Genomic DNA, 17450 nt, shown 5'->3' on the forward strand with positions numbered 1-17450 from the left:
TAAAGACAACTAAGCGCGGGGCAGATGCGAGATGGAAGGTCCGGATAAGTTCCATCGATTTTTGCTATTTGTTTGCTATAGCATTGTGAGAAGATGTTGTGCACGAGCAGCCTAGCTGCCGGCCAAAGCCACGTGCCCTGTTCTTGGCTTCAGCTCTGGCTCTCCCGGGTATCTCGATGGTTCCGTGCAATCACGCCACGTGGGGGGCAGGAGAAATGATGGTCGCCAGCCAATCGGGGCTGTTTGTTACCCGACTTACCGTACCCGTTCACAGTTATGTCAAGATGTTGTTTAGTTGCAAAATTTAAAATTTCAAAGTTATTACATCGAAAGAAAATCTTACCTGCATGAAGTATTAAATTTAGACGAAATAAAAATGAATTACATTGTTTGTTTGTAATTGCAAGACGAATCTAATGAGCTTAATTAGACAATATTAGACGCTAAATTGCTACCGTGAATATGTGCTAATGATAAATTAATTAGTTTTGATAAATTCATCTCATAATTTATAGACGAGTTCTATAATTAATTTTATGTTTAATTTATATTTAATATTTCAAATATTCAAAAATTTTATTTCAAAAATTTTACGAAGGCAGCTAGACAACGCTGCCTGTGAGGAGTTGAGGACAGGAGCACGCACCCTGTTTTCTGCGATTCTTCGTCCCTTCCTCACGAAGTCTTGGTGATTGAATTTCCGTGCACTCGACGAAGCAGGCCCGGCGGCCCTCTCCGCATAAATATTTTTTTTGTGGGTTTTGTCTACTATATCGTGATGGGGAAATAATAAAGCTTGACCTGCACAGCTGTGCAGCTCCGTCCTCCGTCCACTAGTGATCCAAAAGAAATTCAAAACAGGAACGCGGCTGTCCCCGTCAGCAGACGCCTCAAGCCTGATAGCGGATATCTACTCTCATATCCATCCGGTTCGGTGTAGGACTATCGCCTATCGGATACGATCGGTGGTCAGATCACAAACAGCCCGTTTAGTTCCCAAAAATTTTCACTCGCTACAGTACTTATAACATTTGACCACTAATTTGGAGTATTAAATGTGAATAATTTGTAAAACCCATTCCACACCCCCGGGTAAAATCGTAAGACGAATCTAATGAACCTAATCATGCAATGTCATGCAATGATTAGACAATGTTGTGCTACAGTAACCAACATCTGATGACGGATTAATTAGGCTTAATAGATTTGTCTCGTGATTTCCCGTCCATCAATGTAATTAGTTTTATAATTAAATCATGTTTAGCCCTCCTAATCTTCGATTGAAAAAGTGCTACAGTAACTTTACCAAAAAAAAATTAGGAGCTAAACGCGCTCAAAGTTTTTTTAGTACGTCCCGAGAGGGCCCAAAAAAAGGGACGCCCCAACGATGAGCGCCAGTGCGCCCTGTTACAGCACGATAAGTCGATAACAGTCGATGGAGCAGGGCGTCTCATGCGTCGCCGAACAGCCGTTGGATTAGCACGAGTGGTAGTCGCACGAATAGCCCACGCTAGGCGTGTCCCTACAGTAATAAAAACGTTCCCTTTCCAGTTTTTGAAGCTTTGACGATTGACAGCGCTAATGCAGTCAACTTCATGTGCCTAATACTCGACAGAAGTCATCGGACATATCCGATACAGTATCATATAAGATTGTATATCTATACATAGTCATAATTCGCTACAAATTACATGAACTGTACACACAACAGCGGGAGGCAAGTAGAAGTCATTGATAAGTATATTTATATTCTCAACTAATTTGAGGTTAAATTAATAAATGATATGAAATTCTTACCCAATTTGCGTAACAGCAAAATAATTATAATCCAGTGCAACCTACTTAAGACTAGATTGAATGGAACACAATATCAATATCAAACTGGTGGAAAATGTTTCATGTGCTCTCGAGACGAGGTTTTACAATTTGCATTGAAACTAATCTTGGATTGTAGCCAACTGGCTTTATTGTAGCATACTACCGCAAAGCAGTGTACCGGCAGCTCCGAAATCGTTGTGCTTGGGCCCTAGCCGCACGGCCGCACCCCGACGACGCGGCCGTTTCTCTCCTCGTCCAAATTGCCAACCAAACATCCGGCGAAACGCAGAACCCCAACCAAAAACCCGTAAAACCACGGGGAAACCTCACACGTCTTCCTCCAGCCTGTCTCCGGTCCCCCGGTCCTTTAACGCCGCCATCACACCCCCCCCCCCCCCCCCCCCCGCCCCCCTCCGGCCCTCGCTAGTCGCTCCCAAGTCCCAATCTCGTCTTCCCCACCCGTACCCGTCAAAATTCCATTCGCTCGATTCTCAGGGAGGGGGAGCGGGACAGGAGGACGCCCCGGGGCCGCAATGCGCGTCCTCGCCGTGGTCCTCCTCGCCGCGGCGTGTGCAGCGGCGGCGTCCGGGGGCAGCGGCGGCGGGGAGCTCCCGGAGTTCCGGGAGGCGCCGGCGTTCCGCAACGGCGCGGCCTGCGCGGGCGCGCCGACGATCCACATCGCGATGACGCTGGACGCCACCTACCTGCGGGGCTCGCTCGCGGGCGTCCTCTCCGTGCTCCGCCACGCCGCCTGCCCGGAGTCCATCGCCTTCCACTTCGTCGCCTCCTCGACCTCCCCGGCGCGCCGCCTCGCGGCCCTGCGCCGCGCGCTGGCGGCCGCCTTCCCCACGCTCCCGGCCACCGTGCACCGCTTCGACGCCCGCCTCGTGCGCGGCAAGATCTCCTCCTCCGTCCGCCGCGCGCTCGACCAGCCCCTCAACTACGCCCGCATCTACCTCGCCGACCTCCTCCCGCGCTCCGTCCCGCGCGTCCTCTACCTCGACTCCGACCTCCTCGTCGTCGACGACGTCGCACGCCTCTGGACCACCGACCTCGGCCCCGACGCCGCCCTCGCCGCGCCCGAGTACTGCCACGCCAACTTCACCTCCTACTTCACCGACGCGTTCTGGCGACACCCCGAGTACGCCGCCGTCTTCGCCAACCGGACGCGCGTCCCCTGCTACTTCAACACCGGGGTCATGGTCATCGACCTGGACAGGTGGCGCGCCGGCGGGTACACCGCGAATCTGGAGTACTGGATGGAGGTGCAGAAGCTGGAGGCCAGGATATACGAGCTGGGCTCCCTCCCGCCGTTCCTCCTGGTGTTCGCCGGCGAGGTGAAGGCCGTGGAGCACCGGTGGAACCAGCACGGGCTCGGCGGCGACAACGTGGCGGGCCAGTGCCGGGAGCTGCACCCGGGCCCGGTCAGCCTGCTCCACTGGAGCGGGAAGGGGAAGCCGTGGCTGCGGCTGGACGCCGGCCGGCCGTGCCCGCTCGACGCGCTCTGGGCGCCCTACGACCTCCGCCGCCGCCGCGGCGCCCGCGACGACCTCCTCGCCGCCGTCGCCTGACAATGCTGGAACGATCGGTTTGCTCGCGTCCGATCGGATCATACTCCACGGCGCTTGGCTGCTCGCTTCGCCGGCCCACACTCGCACCCACGGGTGGGTGTCGGCGTTGGGTACCGAGTCACTGACACGGTGTCCCACTAGCCACTGCGCCTGGGTCCCTTCATGTGTCCACGCTGTCAGTCGTAATGGCGTTGGTTGGAGTAGCACCATCGGTACTGCCATTCATCGGGCCCACACGTTGGTGACGGATGGGGGTTTTGGGGGGTGTCGAGGTGAAATGCAGCCATGGGCTGTGTACAGCTGTTATTTTGGCCTGTTGAGGCAATAGTTTAGATTCCATGTATTCTTTATTATTTGTCCTTGTTGATTTTTTTAATCTTCTGCTCCATATGAATATATGATAGCAAATGTGTAATACTGCACCACTGGAACTGGAATAAACTTTGGGAATGTTTGAGTTCGGTTTTTTTTTAAGTCCTGAAGTTAGGGCTCGGGAGGTGGAAACAAGGAGTGATGTTCTTGGGAAAAGCGATAAAGTTTGGTGTATCTTTTTTTTTCTGTACAAGTGTAACGCTGCTAGTTTTAAAAATTCTTTGAGCGCAATGCAGAGCTACATCAGATGTGTGATGTCGTTTTGCTCTGAGAAGTACTCAGGACCTAAAGAAAAGGTTAACTGGATGTCGTCTGGTGGCACAAATCTCAATCCTAGGGGCTCCAAAATTTCTCAGGAATCTGATCTGACTTTTCCGCTTTTTGTTTAAAGCCTGATCCTCGGATGATTTCAGTGGAGCTTGGTGCCATGTGATTCGAATGGGAGTTGCCAAGTGCTCCAGTGGATCACTTTGAAAAGTTGGGAAATTCTTTGCTTCTCCCGTGCGCGACTGCGAGTGAGAGAGCGGAGGTGGAAGACAAAGGGAGGGGGGGGGGAGGGTCCATTTGCTTTCATCCTTTTCTCCTCGGTTGCTATCAGTTTGCTGGTGAGGGAATGATCACTCGACTGCGGTAGCGTGCGAACGTGATGCTGTCGACTGAAATGCTGCTTTGCACAGGATTACTGCAGCTGTGACAGGCAGCCAAGGTGCTCAAGGACAAAAGAAGAAAGAAATCTACAAAGCTTTCCGCTAGACTGATGATGATGAATATGTGATGATGATATCAGCAGCGTAAAAGTTGCCACGTCTCAAGGGATGCACCCTGTACTACTCCACTACTATTTGAAACTTGAAAAGAGCAAAAACTCCCTGATCCATGGTGCTGCTGCTGTGAGCAGGGGAGAGATCTTGTCTCGGTCCACAGAACTTTCAAAAGGTGGCACCGACAGGCTCGGCATTTCTATTTCTATTTCTATATATGAAAACGCCGACCCTCCGCGCCCTCACAGGCAGCCACGTCGGCCAAAAAAATTTCGCCCGTCCGATCGTGATCCGATGGTTACGGATGAAAGGAAATCTTCCTATTTCAAAGTACTAAATAAAATCTATTTACAAAACTTTTTGTATGGATGGATTACAAATCACGAGACGAAACTAATGAGCATACTTACTTCATGATCAACTCATAATTAGTGAACGGTTATTGTAGTATCCGATGGTTACGGATGAAAGGAAATCTTCCTATTTCATAGTACTAAATAAAATCTATTTACAAAACCTTTTGTATGGATGGATTACAAATCACGAGACGAAACTAATGAGCATACTTACTTCATGATCAACTCATAATTAGTGAACGGTTATTGTAGTATCCGATGGTTACGGATGAAAGGAAATCTTCCTATTTCAGAGTACTAAATAAAATCTATTTACAAAACCTTTTGTATGGATGGATTACAAATCACGAGACGAAACTAATGAGCATACTTACTTCATGATCAACTCATAATTAGTGAACGGTTATTGTAGTATCACTGTATGACTACGGATGAAAGGGAATCTTGCTATTTCGGAGTACAAAATAAAATCTATTTACAAAACCTTTTACAGGCCGAGTTGTAAATCACGAGACGAACCTAATAAGCATACTTAATTCATGATTAACTCATAATTAGTGATCGGTTACTGTAGTACCACTGTATGGCTACGGATGAAAGAGAATTTTGATATTTCGGAGTACTAAATAAAATCTATTTACAGACTTTTTGCACGGATGGGTTGTAAATCACGAGACGGGTTGTAAATCACGAGACGAATCATTAGTGAACGATTACTGTAGTACCATTGTATGGCTACGGATGAAAGGAAATCTTCCTATTTCGGAGTACTAAATAAAATTTATTTACAAAACCTTTGGTATGGATGGGTTGCAAATCACGAGACGAAACTAATGAGCATACTTACTTCATGATCAACTCATAATTAGTGAACGGTTATTGTAGTATCACTATATGGCTACGGATGAAAGGGAATCTTGCTATTTCGGAGTACAAAATAAAATCTATTTACAAAACCTTTTACAGGCCGGGTTGTAAATCACGAGACGAACCTAATAAGCATACTTAATTCATGATTAACTCATAATTAGTGATCAGTTACTGTAGTACCACTGTATGGCTACGGATGAAAGAGAATTTTGATATTTCGGAGTACTAAATAAAATCAATTTACAAACTTTTTGCACGGATGGGTTGCAAATCACGAGACGGGTTGTAAATCACGAGACGAATCTAATGAGAATACTTAATTTATGGTTAACTAATAATTAGTAAACGATTACTGTAGTACCATTGTATGGCTACGGATGAAAGGAAATCTTGCTATTTCGGAGTACTAAATAAAATCTATTTACAAAACCTTTTACACGGATGGGTTGTAAATCACGAGACAAACCTAATGAGCATACTTAATTCATGATTAACTCATAATTAGTGAGCGGTTACTGTAGTACCACTGTATGACTACGGATGAAAGAGAATCTTGCTATTTGGGAGTACTAAATAAAATCTATTTACAAAACCTTTTGCACGAATGGGTTGTAAATCACAAGACGAATCTAATGAGCATACTTACTTCATGATCAACTCATAATTAGTGAACGGTTATTGTAGTATCACTGTATGACTACGGATGAAAGGGAATCTTGCTATTTCGGAGTACAAAATAAAATCTATTTACAAAACCTTTTACAGGCCGAGTTGTAAATCACGAGACGAACCTAATAAGCATACTTAATTCATGATTAACTCATAATTAGTGATCGGTTACTGTAGTACCACTGTATGGCTACGGATGAAAGAGAATTTTGATATTTCGGAGTACTAAATAAAATCTATTTACAGACTTTTTGCACGGATGGGTTGTAAATCACGAGACGGGTTGTAAATCACGAGACGAATCATTAGTGAACGATTACTGTAGTACCATTGTATGGCTACGGATGAAAGGAAATCTTCCTATTTCGGAGTACTAAATAAAATTTATTTACAAAACCTTTGGTATGGATGGGTTGCAAATCACGAGACGAAACTAATGAGCATACTTACTTCATGATCAACTCATAATTAGTGAACGGTTATTGTAGTATCACTATATGGCTACGGATGAAAGGGAATCTTGCTATTTCGGAGTACAAAATAAAATCTATTTACAAAACCTTTTACAGGCCGGGTTGTAAATCACGAGACGAACCTAATAAGCATACTTAATTCATGATTAACTCATAATTAGTGATCAGTTACTGTAGTACCACTGTATGGCTACGGATGAAAGAGAATTTTGATATTTCGGAGTACTAAATAAAATCAATTTACAAACTTTTTGCACGGATGGGTTGCAAATCACGAGACGGGTTGTAAATCACGAGACGAATCTAATGAGAATACTTAATTCATGGTTAACTAATAATTAGTAAACGATTACTGTAGTACCATTGTATGGCTACGGATGAAAGGAAATCTTGCTATTTCGGAGTACTAAATAAAATCTATTTACAAAACCTTTTACACGGATGGGTTGTAAATCACGAGACAAACCTAATGAGCATACTTAATTCATGATTAACTCATAATTAGTGAGCGGTTACTGTAGTACCACTGTATGACTACGGATGAAAGAGAATCTTGCTATTTGGGAGTACTAAATAAAATCTATTTACAAAACCTTTTGCACGAATGGGTTGTAAATCACAAGACGAATCTAATGAGCATACTTAATTCATAATTAACTCATAATTAGTGAACAGTTACTGTAGTATCACTGTTGCAGATCATAGATTAAGTAGCTCATTAGATTCGTCTCGCGATTTACAACCTATCCGTGTAAAAAGTTTTGTAAATAGATTTTATTTAGTATTCCATGCCTGTGCTCAAATATTCGATGTGACGTTTTTGGGATAAAATTTTTTAATCTAATCACAGCCCTAATTTCTATATGTGAATGCCCCGAAGGTCGGCGCAACGGCAGACTGGCCATGCCAGTAAAAAAAGATTCCTACTATTCGATCCTAAATTGGCAGGGCATGTGATTGGCCGTGCCATCGTTATCTTTGAGGCCTTGAGACACGAATGGTCCACGCGTCAGCTATCCATTCGGTCACTACAAAATATCTGAATCTAGAACTCTCGACCGGTAATTTTGGTGGCCTCCGAATGGGTGTGTGCTCTACTGCAATGACGGCAGTGAAGCTAGGCTGGAGAGCCACGCGGCGAGTTTGGGCGGGCCGCCGGGCACGCCCTCGATGGGTGCGGCGAGTTCATGCCGTCACCGGCGGGCGACCCGGCCTCGCTCCGGTACGCTGCGGTGCCGCAGGTCGGGCGTGATAGCCGCGCATTGCATGGTGAGGAGATGCCCCAGGACCGCTCCCGGCCGCCTTCGACCGCGAGATTGAGACGTCGGATTTCAGCTACTATTTTTTTGCATACTTTGCTTTAAAAATAAATATCATATTTCTATCTATGTATATCCATTTGTCTATACATCTACTACAAATCTCTATATAAACTTATATTGCCAAACGAAAACAAATAAATAAATTACGCGCGCCAAGGCGCGCGCAAGGCACTAGTTTTGTTAGGGATGGGGACAAGCGCCGACACACTGCCACGCCTCGCCACGCAGGCACGCACGCAGCTACAGAGGAGCGAGGACCTACAGGGCACCGCGTTGTTCCAGCAGCTTGGATCTACGCTGGCTACTTTCACGGACCCGCCGAGTTAAAATAATTAATTAAGCGTAATTTTTATTATTTGAACACATCAGACGCATTAGCTTAATTAAATACAACTTGACAGATTGTTTTTAACCCACAGGCCGATCAAAACACACCAGAAATCTCACATGAAGACGAGCGCAGAAGGTACCAGCATGATAAAAATTTTACAGCAATAATAAATAATATTAAGACTTTTACAAAACAACTTTAAATTTAAAATATATAAAAGAAAAGATAGCAGCGGAAGAGAAACTAACTTACAGAGCATTTTTACTAGAGAATAAATAAAACAAACGAAATAAGTCAAGAACTACCGAGATGTGAAAACAAGACGCCACATTGAGCCCACCGATGTGAAACTTAGTTAGCTCCTAAACCTGAAATAGGGTAAACAACAAACCCTGAGCAACTAATACTCAGCAAGACTTACCCGACCAGTGGGTATAACTTAGCCCACATGCTTAGACATGCAAGGCTTTTGGCTGGTGGTTATTTTGCAGAAAAGCAACTAAAGTAATTCTTTACTTTCATTATTTTAGCCCAAGTTCTATATAGATTAACTCCAATCTAATATTTGCACAATTCAACTATTGCACACAAGGTGGAGCAATCATAATAATTCAAGGTGTTTAACATTATATATATATATATATATATATATATATATATATATATATATATATATATATAATTCGGCAACGTATGCTATGGAAACCAGCCTTTTGTGAAAACTTCTGCAAACCACGATAAAAAAGTCGTCTAAATTTACCAAAAAAATCACACAGGCAGATGATATGATGACACACGATCTTATAAAATATCTTGTCCAAACTCGACTTCGTTTGTGAGATATGAAAATAACAAATTTCTAACAAATCATTTGACAGCTTTCTGGGTTGAAATTTGTTATTTTTATATCTTACAAACGAAGTTGAGTTTGGACAAGATATTTTACAAGGTTGTGTATCATCATATCATCTGCATGTGTGATTTTTTTGATGAATTTAGACGACTATTTTGCCGTGGTTTACACAAGTTTTCACAGTAGGCTGGTTTTCATAGCATACGTTGCCATATAATTCACCATCTAACATTTTGCTACGATGCAGCAAAAAGATCAAGGCCCTCATAACCGCGAGACACGGCGAATCGATTCGATTTAATCTTGCAAGGTGGACCTAACCAACACGGCACGTATTTGCCCCGTCAGAGAGCCAACATTTCCCCTCCCCGCCTCGAACTACATAACCGCCCCACCTGCATATAGTCAGCCGAGCTCAACGTGAGACCACCAAAAGTAAATACATACATCCCGATTCTCCGCGACTACTCGACTCGCCCTAAGGGGTGGGTAGAAGTTCTGTACTTTCGAAGCAAGGCAGTACTCGGCTTACCGGTTTCGACTACCTCCTACTCCCGGCATGCGGCTAGTACAATTCAATCCCCGATCAGCACTGTCGACAACGACCGGTCCTTAATCGACACAGACGAGACAGGAACCCTATCCTGCTGCCATACCTATGCATCCTCATCATTTCCCGTCCGGTCTCACATTTTTCATTTATCCCATATCATAATCAAATACTCATGTACTGGAATAGCAATATATCATATATCTCGCGAGTAACCGGAAATTACTCGACTTCTAATCATCTTATATCTCGCGAGTAACCAGAGAGCACTCGTCTTCTACCGGGAACCATTAAGCATAGCACTTCTATCGTCCTATACATACTAGTATAACTCAAGGAAATTTAGGGATCATGCAACTAGGGTTCCAAACAATTCCTAAACCTAATGCACAAATAATAAAGACATATATAGGTGTCATAATTTGAAATAATAGGATGTGCACCGGGGCTTGCCTGAGGGTAACACTAAGTTAGTGTTAATATTATTTTCGGCCTTGGGCCCTTCCGACCATTGGGCCGGGTCTTCACGAATTCCCTCTTAATCCTTCTTCTCCGATCCGGAGCTTCCCGATCCATTCATAGACGTCATTCTCGCTACGAGCTCTACATGTATGCATATGATATGCCAATTAAATGCACATGAACTAAGCAACGCAAATACAATTCTACCCGCACAAAGTAACTATTGATCGCGTATAAGCATTACGATTTTACACCCAATTACGCCTATCAGCCCTAACACTACCGATAAGACCGGTATCCCTGACCGGTGAGACCGGTCCTATATTGATACTGGCTACACTACCGGTTAGACCGGTTCCTCCAACCAGTCAGACCGGTCCTAACCGAGGCATGCCCTAAGTTTACACATTGCAAGCTACAACTACACATGCAGAGGTTAACTAAACCTTACACAAGTCTAAACAAAGTTATCCAAACTGGTTTTATATTTTTAGCAAATTTCCAACTCCATTTATTTAATTAATGAGCTATAGAAGCATTTATGTAGCATAATTAAAACCGTATATAAAAAGTTGCCAAATAATACATTTCATGGTTCTATCATATAGAGAATGAAATTACGAAGCTAAGGAAATTGGTTTTGTATTTTTCTGATTTTTCTACAATTTTCTACGTATTTTGCAATTACCGCTACACATTGTTTATAGGAAGTTCCGACCCCATTGTAGGAAGTTCCGACAACCGCCGGAAGTTTTAGGTAAGTTCCTATAAAAGGTTCTCAGTTTACCCAAATTAATTCATAGGAAGTTCCGACAAAAGTGTAGGAAGTTTCGATAAGTACATTTTAAGCCAAAACAGAAATCGCCCAAAAACAAAAATCCTTCTCGGGGAAAAACTAACCCACCAAAATTAAAACCCTTTTAGATCCTAGTTGAGGGATGCATATATAGATGATTGACCAAAGAAAATCACTTAGGACCTCCTAGAAAAATAGATCGGGCCGGCACAAGTTGGAGTACTTTACGAGCTTTTCCCCGGACGAAGAACTCGAAATCCAAGACTTCCCGGGGAGGAACATGTGGAGAAGAAGGTGCTCCAGGCCATCTTGAAGTCTCCTTGACCTTGAGATGGATTTGGGATGGGGGATTTGCACTCTAGGGCACTAGAAAGAGAGGGAGCTCATGAGGGAGAGGGGGAGCTCGTGAGTGAGAGAGGGAGGGAGCTCGTGAGTGAGAGAGGGAGAGAGCTATGAGGGAGAGAGAAATAGAGTGGTTATAATTTTTATGGGTCACACATGTCATACAGGTTCGACCGTTCAGACCGGTTGTTCCGACCGGTCCGACCCAAGCTGACAAGAACAAATTTTGGTTTAGTGATTTTGCCGCGTGAGTTTGAAACTAATGACCGTGATTAATTTAATTATAGAGGATTAGCACCTGGAGTGTTACACTCCTTGTCACGGAAATGAACAAACCCTCCTCTTGCCTCTTGCCAACCATCGCATCGCTCTTGCTCACTCCAGTGCATCTAGTCTCTCTTTTCGCAATGTGAAGTAAACGAGCCAAAAGGGGAAATTCCATATAGATCTTTCATTCTTTCTATTAACTCAGATAGTTAGTGATGAGGACATCAACTACAATACAAGAACATCTACATCAGCAGCACCAGAAGCATTCCAGGCGCCACCTACACCACCAGGCGCACCTCCACTCTAGGCCCAGGCACCATCCCCTACACTTGGGCCAATTACTCGGGCCCGTGCGAGGGAATTGAACTACATCATGCTATTGAAGAACGAAGGCCCAGAAGAATAGCAATTGGCCCAACAGGAGGCCCAACCTTCGCAACCCTAGGTGTGAACAGTACCGCGGGTACTGTAGCGTGCCGCCCCTCCTGGCCGCCAGGGGCTGCGTCCCCTATTTAGATAGACTCTTATTTTATTTTCAGACTTGAGTTTTGTTTTACATCTAGCTTTAACTACTCTGAACACGCGCAAATCAGCGCTGTCCTCGTGTATTGCAGAACTTCACCTTCGAGTGATATATAGATTGCTCGCCTCTTGATCTTGTTCGTTCTTCGATTGCGAACAGGAATTGATCTTCGTGATCAGGCTGATCTTGCACCAACAAGGTCGGTAACCACAGGGAGTTGGTTCAGCGATTGCATTGGCGCTTCGGGTTCGCTCGTCGTAGTCGGATCGTGAGGGTCATCTTCCGCCAAGTCGAATTTATCCCCACTCACCGAAAGATCGGGCACTCCGGCTCTATCAGTTAGGGGGGGTGCGCAGTTACAAGGATGCAATGCAACATTTGAATCTGATAGATCAAATCATTCTCAAGTGCTCATAGAAGAAGATGCTTTTTTTTCTTCTTCTTTTGAGAGGAATCGAAGAAGACGCTTATTACGTACTACTAGTACACTTCGGGCCTGTCTCTCCCATCTGGCCCAGGCCCATAGGAACACCCTCTAGGCCGGGCCTCGGGCCCAGCTGCCACTAATTGGCCCATATCACATTCCTTTTTTTTTTACGGAGAAAAACTCTGCTTATATCACATTCCTCAGGCGTAAAAAAAAGTGCCTCGAAATGGAATGAAAGCCACCGTCACCAACACGACGATTTGGCTCGAAAACAACTGTGAGATGACTAACGGATAATCCGGATGGATCATGGATCAGAACATTCAGAACCCGCCCCCTTCTCGCAAAAAAAAAAAAAAGAACCCGCCCTTCGGCACGAGCTAGCGGCAACGGCCGGTTTCTCCGGCTTTCCGCGCGCGAAGCCATCATCCACCGCCACCCATCGGCGCGGCGCCGACGTTGACCCGCACGCGTTCATGACGCCGACACGCCGGGGAGCCATGCCGCCTCCATGTGGAGAAGTAAACGCGCGCCTCCCGTCTCAACGCCTCGTGCATAAATAATCCCGCGAGCTGGGATCGGGGCCACGCAATCTAGGCGTTTCGTTTGGCTTCCCTGCGAGCTCGAATCGCGTGATCGATAAAGGGACCGGCGGCGGAAGGATCGGGGTCGAGGTCAGGCAGGCAGGCCGGAGGGAGGAGATGGCGCAGGGGACGCTGGAGGTGCTGCTCGTCGGAGCCAAGGGCCTCGAGAACACCGATTACCTGAGTACGCAAGCTGTTTCCATGATTCACGACCGATTAGTTCGGCTCCGATCAGGGAAAATTCTGCAACGCTTGCGTGCCGGTCTCAACTCCTGCTGACGAGTTTCGTGGCTGCTTGCAGGTAACATGGATCCCTACGCGGTTCTGAAATGCCGCTCCCAGGAGCAGAAGAGCAGCGTTGCGTCTGGTATTTGTGCCTCAATTTAGCTTCAGTTTCTTTACTCGTAGATTACATCCTCTGATTTGTTAGAAATGTTGTCTTCAAGTTACAATGCGTGTCATCAATAGTCTGCAGAAAGACAGTTACGATAGCAGGTAGTTCTAGTTCAGGTCAATGGTACTGGCTTGAATACTGAATGGTCTTGCTTAGCAACTGCGAAGCCTCCTGTGGAAACTTGACACTTCCGTTGGCGGTTCTGTACCATATGGATAATGGATGGTTTCTTAGTACTAATGCTCTGTTTCCTTGGCTTCCCTAGAAATTTGTAAGTTGATCTTTGATCTGTTTGTGCACGGCAGGGAAAGGATGCGATCCTGAATGGAACGAGACCTTTGTGTTCACCGTCTCCGACAGCACGACAGAGCTGTTCTTCAAGCTCCTGGACAGCGATGGTGGCACGGATGACGACTTTGTTGGTGAAGCAACGTAAGTACTTGCATCTTGTAACCAATCATGCACGCAAGAACAGAGCGATGCACTACGAACAAGGACGCTGGTTTTCCTCGCTCTTACGAACAACAACGTTTGCAATGTTCATTTCAATTGAGTACTCTGTTTTTGTAGGATTCCACTGGAAGCAGTTTTTACTGAAGGAAGCATCCCTCCAACTGTTTACAATGTTGTGAAAGATGAAGAATACCGCGGAGAAATCAAAGTTGGTCTCACATTCACCCCAGAGGTAATTGTCTTACGTAGTCACATCGATTCGAAAGCTGGATTTTAAAATGTCATACACTGAAAGGTCTGTATCTTTTACAAAAATACATTTGGATAAAATGTAGGTAAAAATTATTTTCCATAAAACCTTTCAAAAAAGCTCATACGCAAGCTTTTCACATCATTGTTTGCCTGCAACTTCAGTCTTCATATGACAGCCGCCGCCGCTGTAGATGTTTCTTCTGTCTTCTTTTGCTTTTCCTCTCTAGTTTCTGTCTATGACAAAGATAAGTACTTTGCGTACTTTGCGTTAGTGGGTACCTTATCTCTCTTTCTGTTGCTTTCCATTAGCCTGAAGATTAGGAGCAGCCGAGCAGGTTTTTGCTCTAAATTCGTCAACATGCTGAAATGTCTCTTCTGATCTGTTAGCAGGATGCTCGTGATCAGGGCTTCTGATATATAGTCGTCTTGAAAAGAAGCAGATTCCTTGATGTCTTGCGGCAATCTGTGACCAAGTCAATGTTCTTGAGCATGTAGCCATGTACAACTTATATATTGAAGTCTGCAACTTATTACTCTAAACGAGTCCCTGTATTGTTGGCATGTTGTGTAGTATTCAAAGTTTGTAATAATGGTGTTGGCCACTGGTACGAGCTTATGGCTGAACCCCAGTCCCACTCTCGATGTTCATCAGTTAACCTGTCGTTACTGCAACAGGCCGTGACTGCCGCAAGATTTCACTTGTCTGCTATTTTTTCTCTGAAGGTGATCCAAGAAATCATCATCTTGCGTTGCAGTACTATGCACTAGCGACTCTGGACATCTCATGCTTGGTAATCAGCACCATGCATGCCTTGCCCTGGCACCCATGTCTCGGATGATGAGACTAGACCGTGGCTTAGCGTTCACTCAAGCTCATGCAGAGAGAGGCCCCCCCGGCCGGCCGCCGGCCGGTCTTCGTTCTTTGACCTTCGAGTTCCAGCTGATGCACTTCACGGCCGTATCTCTCTGCCTCCCCCTGTCTTCCTCTGCTGGCCAGTAGATTAACCTAAGTCACTAGCATTTTTAAATTGTCCTAGACGACGATCCTTGCCATGTGATCTGGGCGATAAGATATGTAGGGATGCTGTTGAGGGTGGCGTGGCCGCAAGCGAACAAAAAGGCTAGTAACTCGAAATCATAGTTTCAGCGGGGCGGCGACAAAGCACCAGCTTGTCCGGGCTCCCCATGTCCGCTTGCTCGCCGCGGCGAGCGGAAATGACGCTAAGACCGTCCACAGCGATGGGAGGAAATGGAGGAGTAAATCTACTGTTTGGCACTGTAAATATATTGTTTGGCACTGTAGACAGAGAGGACGTGGGAAACGAGGCAAGAGCAAATTTGCTCTTGCTCTTGCCATTGTGGACAGCCTAAAGACCCTGGACTGGACTGGAGGAAGACCTCCAGCAACAAAGAAACAAGGCGGCTGGCAACCTTTGTTGCTGTCTGAATCAAAACTTTGCTCGGATGAACATGGCAACAAAGAAGCATATGCATGTACAACCATGGTTTGTGTTGGGTTGGATTCAGAAGCAGAGGTGCTCTACCGCTGTGCTAGCTACTAATTACAGTTACGGGCGAGCATCTATCGCCGTGTGTGATTGAGCGAGGGAGAGAAAAAAAAAATGGAAGCCGAACCTAGATCGAAGAACCTGCGGTTCCTCGATGAACCCCTAGTTGTGCAGCGGGTTGGAGCCCTGCGGCACCAGCCTCTTGGACTCGCCGAGCACCGCCTCGGCGTCCCGGGCTGCGGCCGCGGGCGCCGTCGCACTCGCCGCAGCAATCGTTGTTGTCGTCGCCGCCGCGGCCGCCGCCGGCGGCGGCACCCGCCCGTGCCGCCTCCACGCGGCCACGTCCGCCCTGGGAATTCGGTGGCCGCTGCAGCAGCCGAACGCGGCGAGCTCGGTCGCCAGCAGCAGAAGCATCGCGAGCAGCATGGTCGGCAGCCGCGCGCTCGTGCCGTGCCTCTCCATGCTCGCCCGGGGTCCGGGGATGCGGGGGGAGGCCGGGAAGGAAGGAGGGCAGGGACGCTCTAGCTGGCCTCGGACTCGCACTCGCAGGCTGGAGGAGCGCTCTGCAATGCCCGCACGCCGCCGCCGTGTCGCGCGCGCTGCGTGTCCGAGGCGAGCGTGTCTGGTAGTAGTAGGTGCCGGCGCGCCGGCGCTAAATAAAGATGGGGCCGGCCGGTCACCGTTAGCCCCCTGACCCTGAGTCCCTGACTCCCGAGTGTGAAAGGCTGCTGTGCTTTGTCTGAAGGAGAGGTGGTCACTTGGCTGATTGGCTCGGCGAAAACAGCAGCCGACCTAACCCCCGTGTTCGTGTGATCGTGTCGCGCAAATCTCGTGCGCTCGACGCCTAATCGCGGGACAAGCTTGCCGACGGATGGGGAGGTATCGGTCGTGTCTGGTTGCCTATGTTTTGTGTGTCATGACCCTGTATCTCTGCGTGATCCGATGCTACCCGTCATGGGGGCACCAGTGGCATGTTATCGATATCTCAGTGGAATGAGCCAGGCGATCGGTTTTTGTGATGGTTGTGACTTGTGAGGATACTATTGGGCTGCAGTTTGTGACGAGGACCTTGCTTGCATCACACAGAAAGCTTCAAAAGCGACGCTGCCGCATTTGGCTGCTGCCTGCTTTTATCCCGTCGGTCTCACGTCAACTTTGCCCATCTCTGAATAGGCAAACCACTACTGAATTACATGACACAAAAGTTTTGCTACAAAAATTACACAACTTAAGATGACTGGAGACAGCAGTCAGCAGTAGCAGAGCTTTCTATGATGCTGAGGCAGACACGGTCCTTAGTGTGAAGTGGGCCAGAAGGCGTGTCTCATCCCAAGCCCGCTGTCTCGGCCCATCAGATGGGAAATGGCCAGTGACATTGCGAGGAGACCGGAGAAGACACGGCGCTCTGCTCCCTTCCGCACCACAAGCCCGTGCGCGCCGCCAGGTCTGCCTTTACTCCCCCACAGCAGCTTTCGCCGCGGAACTCCTCCGAC

General features: G+C 46.7%; 2 protein-coding genes across 3 annotated transcripts; both read left to right on the plus strand.

Annotated features, from left to right (window-relative positions):
- The first annotated feature begins 2216 nt into the window (after window positions 1-2216).
- On the plus strand, window positions 2217-3860 carry LOC120683654 (probable galacturonosyltransferase-like 3). The gene has a single exon (XM_039965745.1). The coding sequence runs from the start codon at window positions 2352-2354 to the stop codon at window positions 3387-3389; it is 1038 nt and encodes a 345-aa protein (XP_039821679.1). The 5' UTR covers window positions 2217-2351; the 3' UTR covers window positions 3390-3860.
- A 9491-nt stretch (window positions 3861-13351) lies between these two features.
- Window positions 13352-15149, plus strand: LOC120683572 (elicitor-responsive protein 3). 2 transcript variants are annotated; one of them, XM_039965660.1, is made up of 6 exons: window positions 13361-13398; window positions 13465-13534; window positions 13652-13717; window positions 14050-14176; window positions 14315-14429; window positions 14837-15149. In XM_039965660.1, exons 2-6 carry the CDS (start codon window positions 13468-13470, stop codon window positions 14861-14863), a joined length of 402 nt encoding a protein of 133 aa, XP_039821594.1. In that variant the 5' UTR covers window positions 13361-13398; window positions 13465-13467; the 3' UTR covers window positions 14864-15149. The 2 variants fall into 2 exon arrangements, with proteins under 2 accessions (XP_039821595.1, XP_039821594.1); XM_039965661.1 differs by having other exon boundaries at window positions 13352-13534; window positions 14840-15140.
- Window positions 15150-17450: the final 2301 nt, after the last annotated feature.

Source organism: Panicum virgatum, chromosome 7N (genome assembly GCF_016808335.1).
Source record: "Panicum virgatum strain AP13 chromosome 7N, P.virgatum_v5, whole genome shotgun sequence".
Classification (NCBI taxonomy): Eukaryota; Viridiplantae; Streptophyta; class Magnoliopsida; order Poales; family Poaceae; genus Panicum; species Panicum virgatum.

Bases quoted from the DNA above. Each gene is read 5' to 3' on its own strand.
- LOC120683654 (XM_039965745.1), top strand. From the start codon at position 2,352: ATGCGCGTCCTCGCCGTGGTCCTCCTCGCCGCGGCGTGTGCAGCGGCG.
- LOC120683572 (XM_039965660.1), top strand. From the start codon at position 13,468: ATGGCGCAGGGGACGCTGGAGGTGCTGCTCGTCGGAGCCAAGGGCCTC. The intron at 13,535-13,651 runs GTACGCAAGCTG...GGCTGCTTGCAG, and splicing joins CGAGAACACCGATTACCTGA to GTAACATGGATCCCTACGCG. The intron at 14,430-14,836 runs GTAATTGTCTTA...CTGATCTGTTAG, and splicing joins GTCTCACATTCACCCCAGAG to CAGGATGCTCGTGATCAGGG.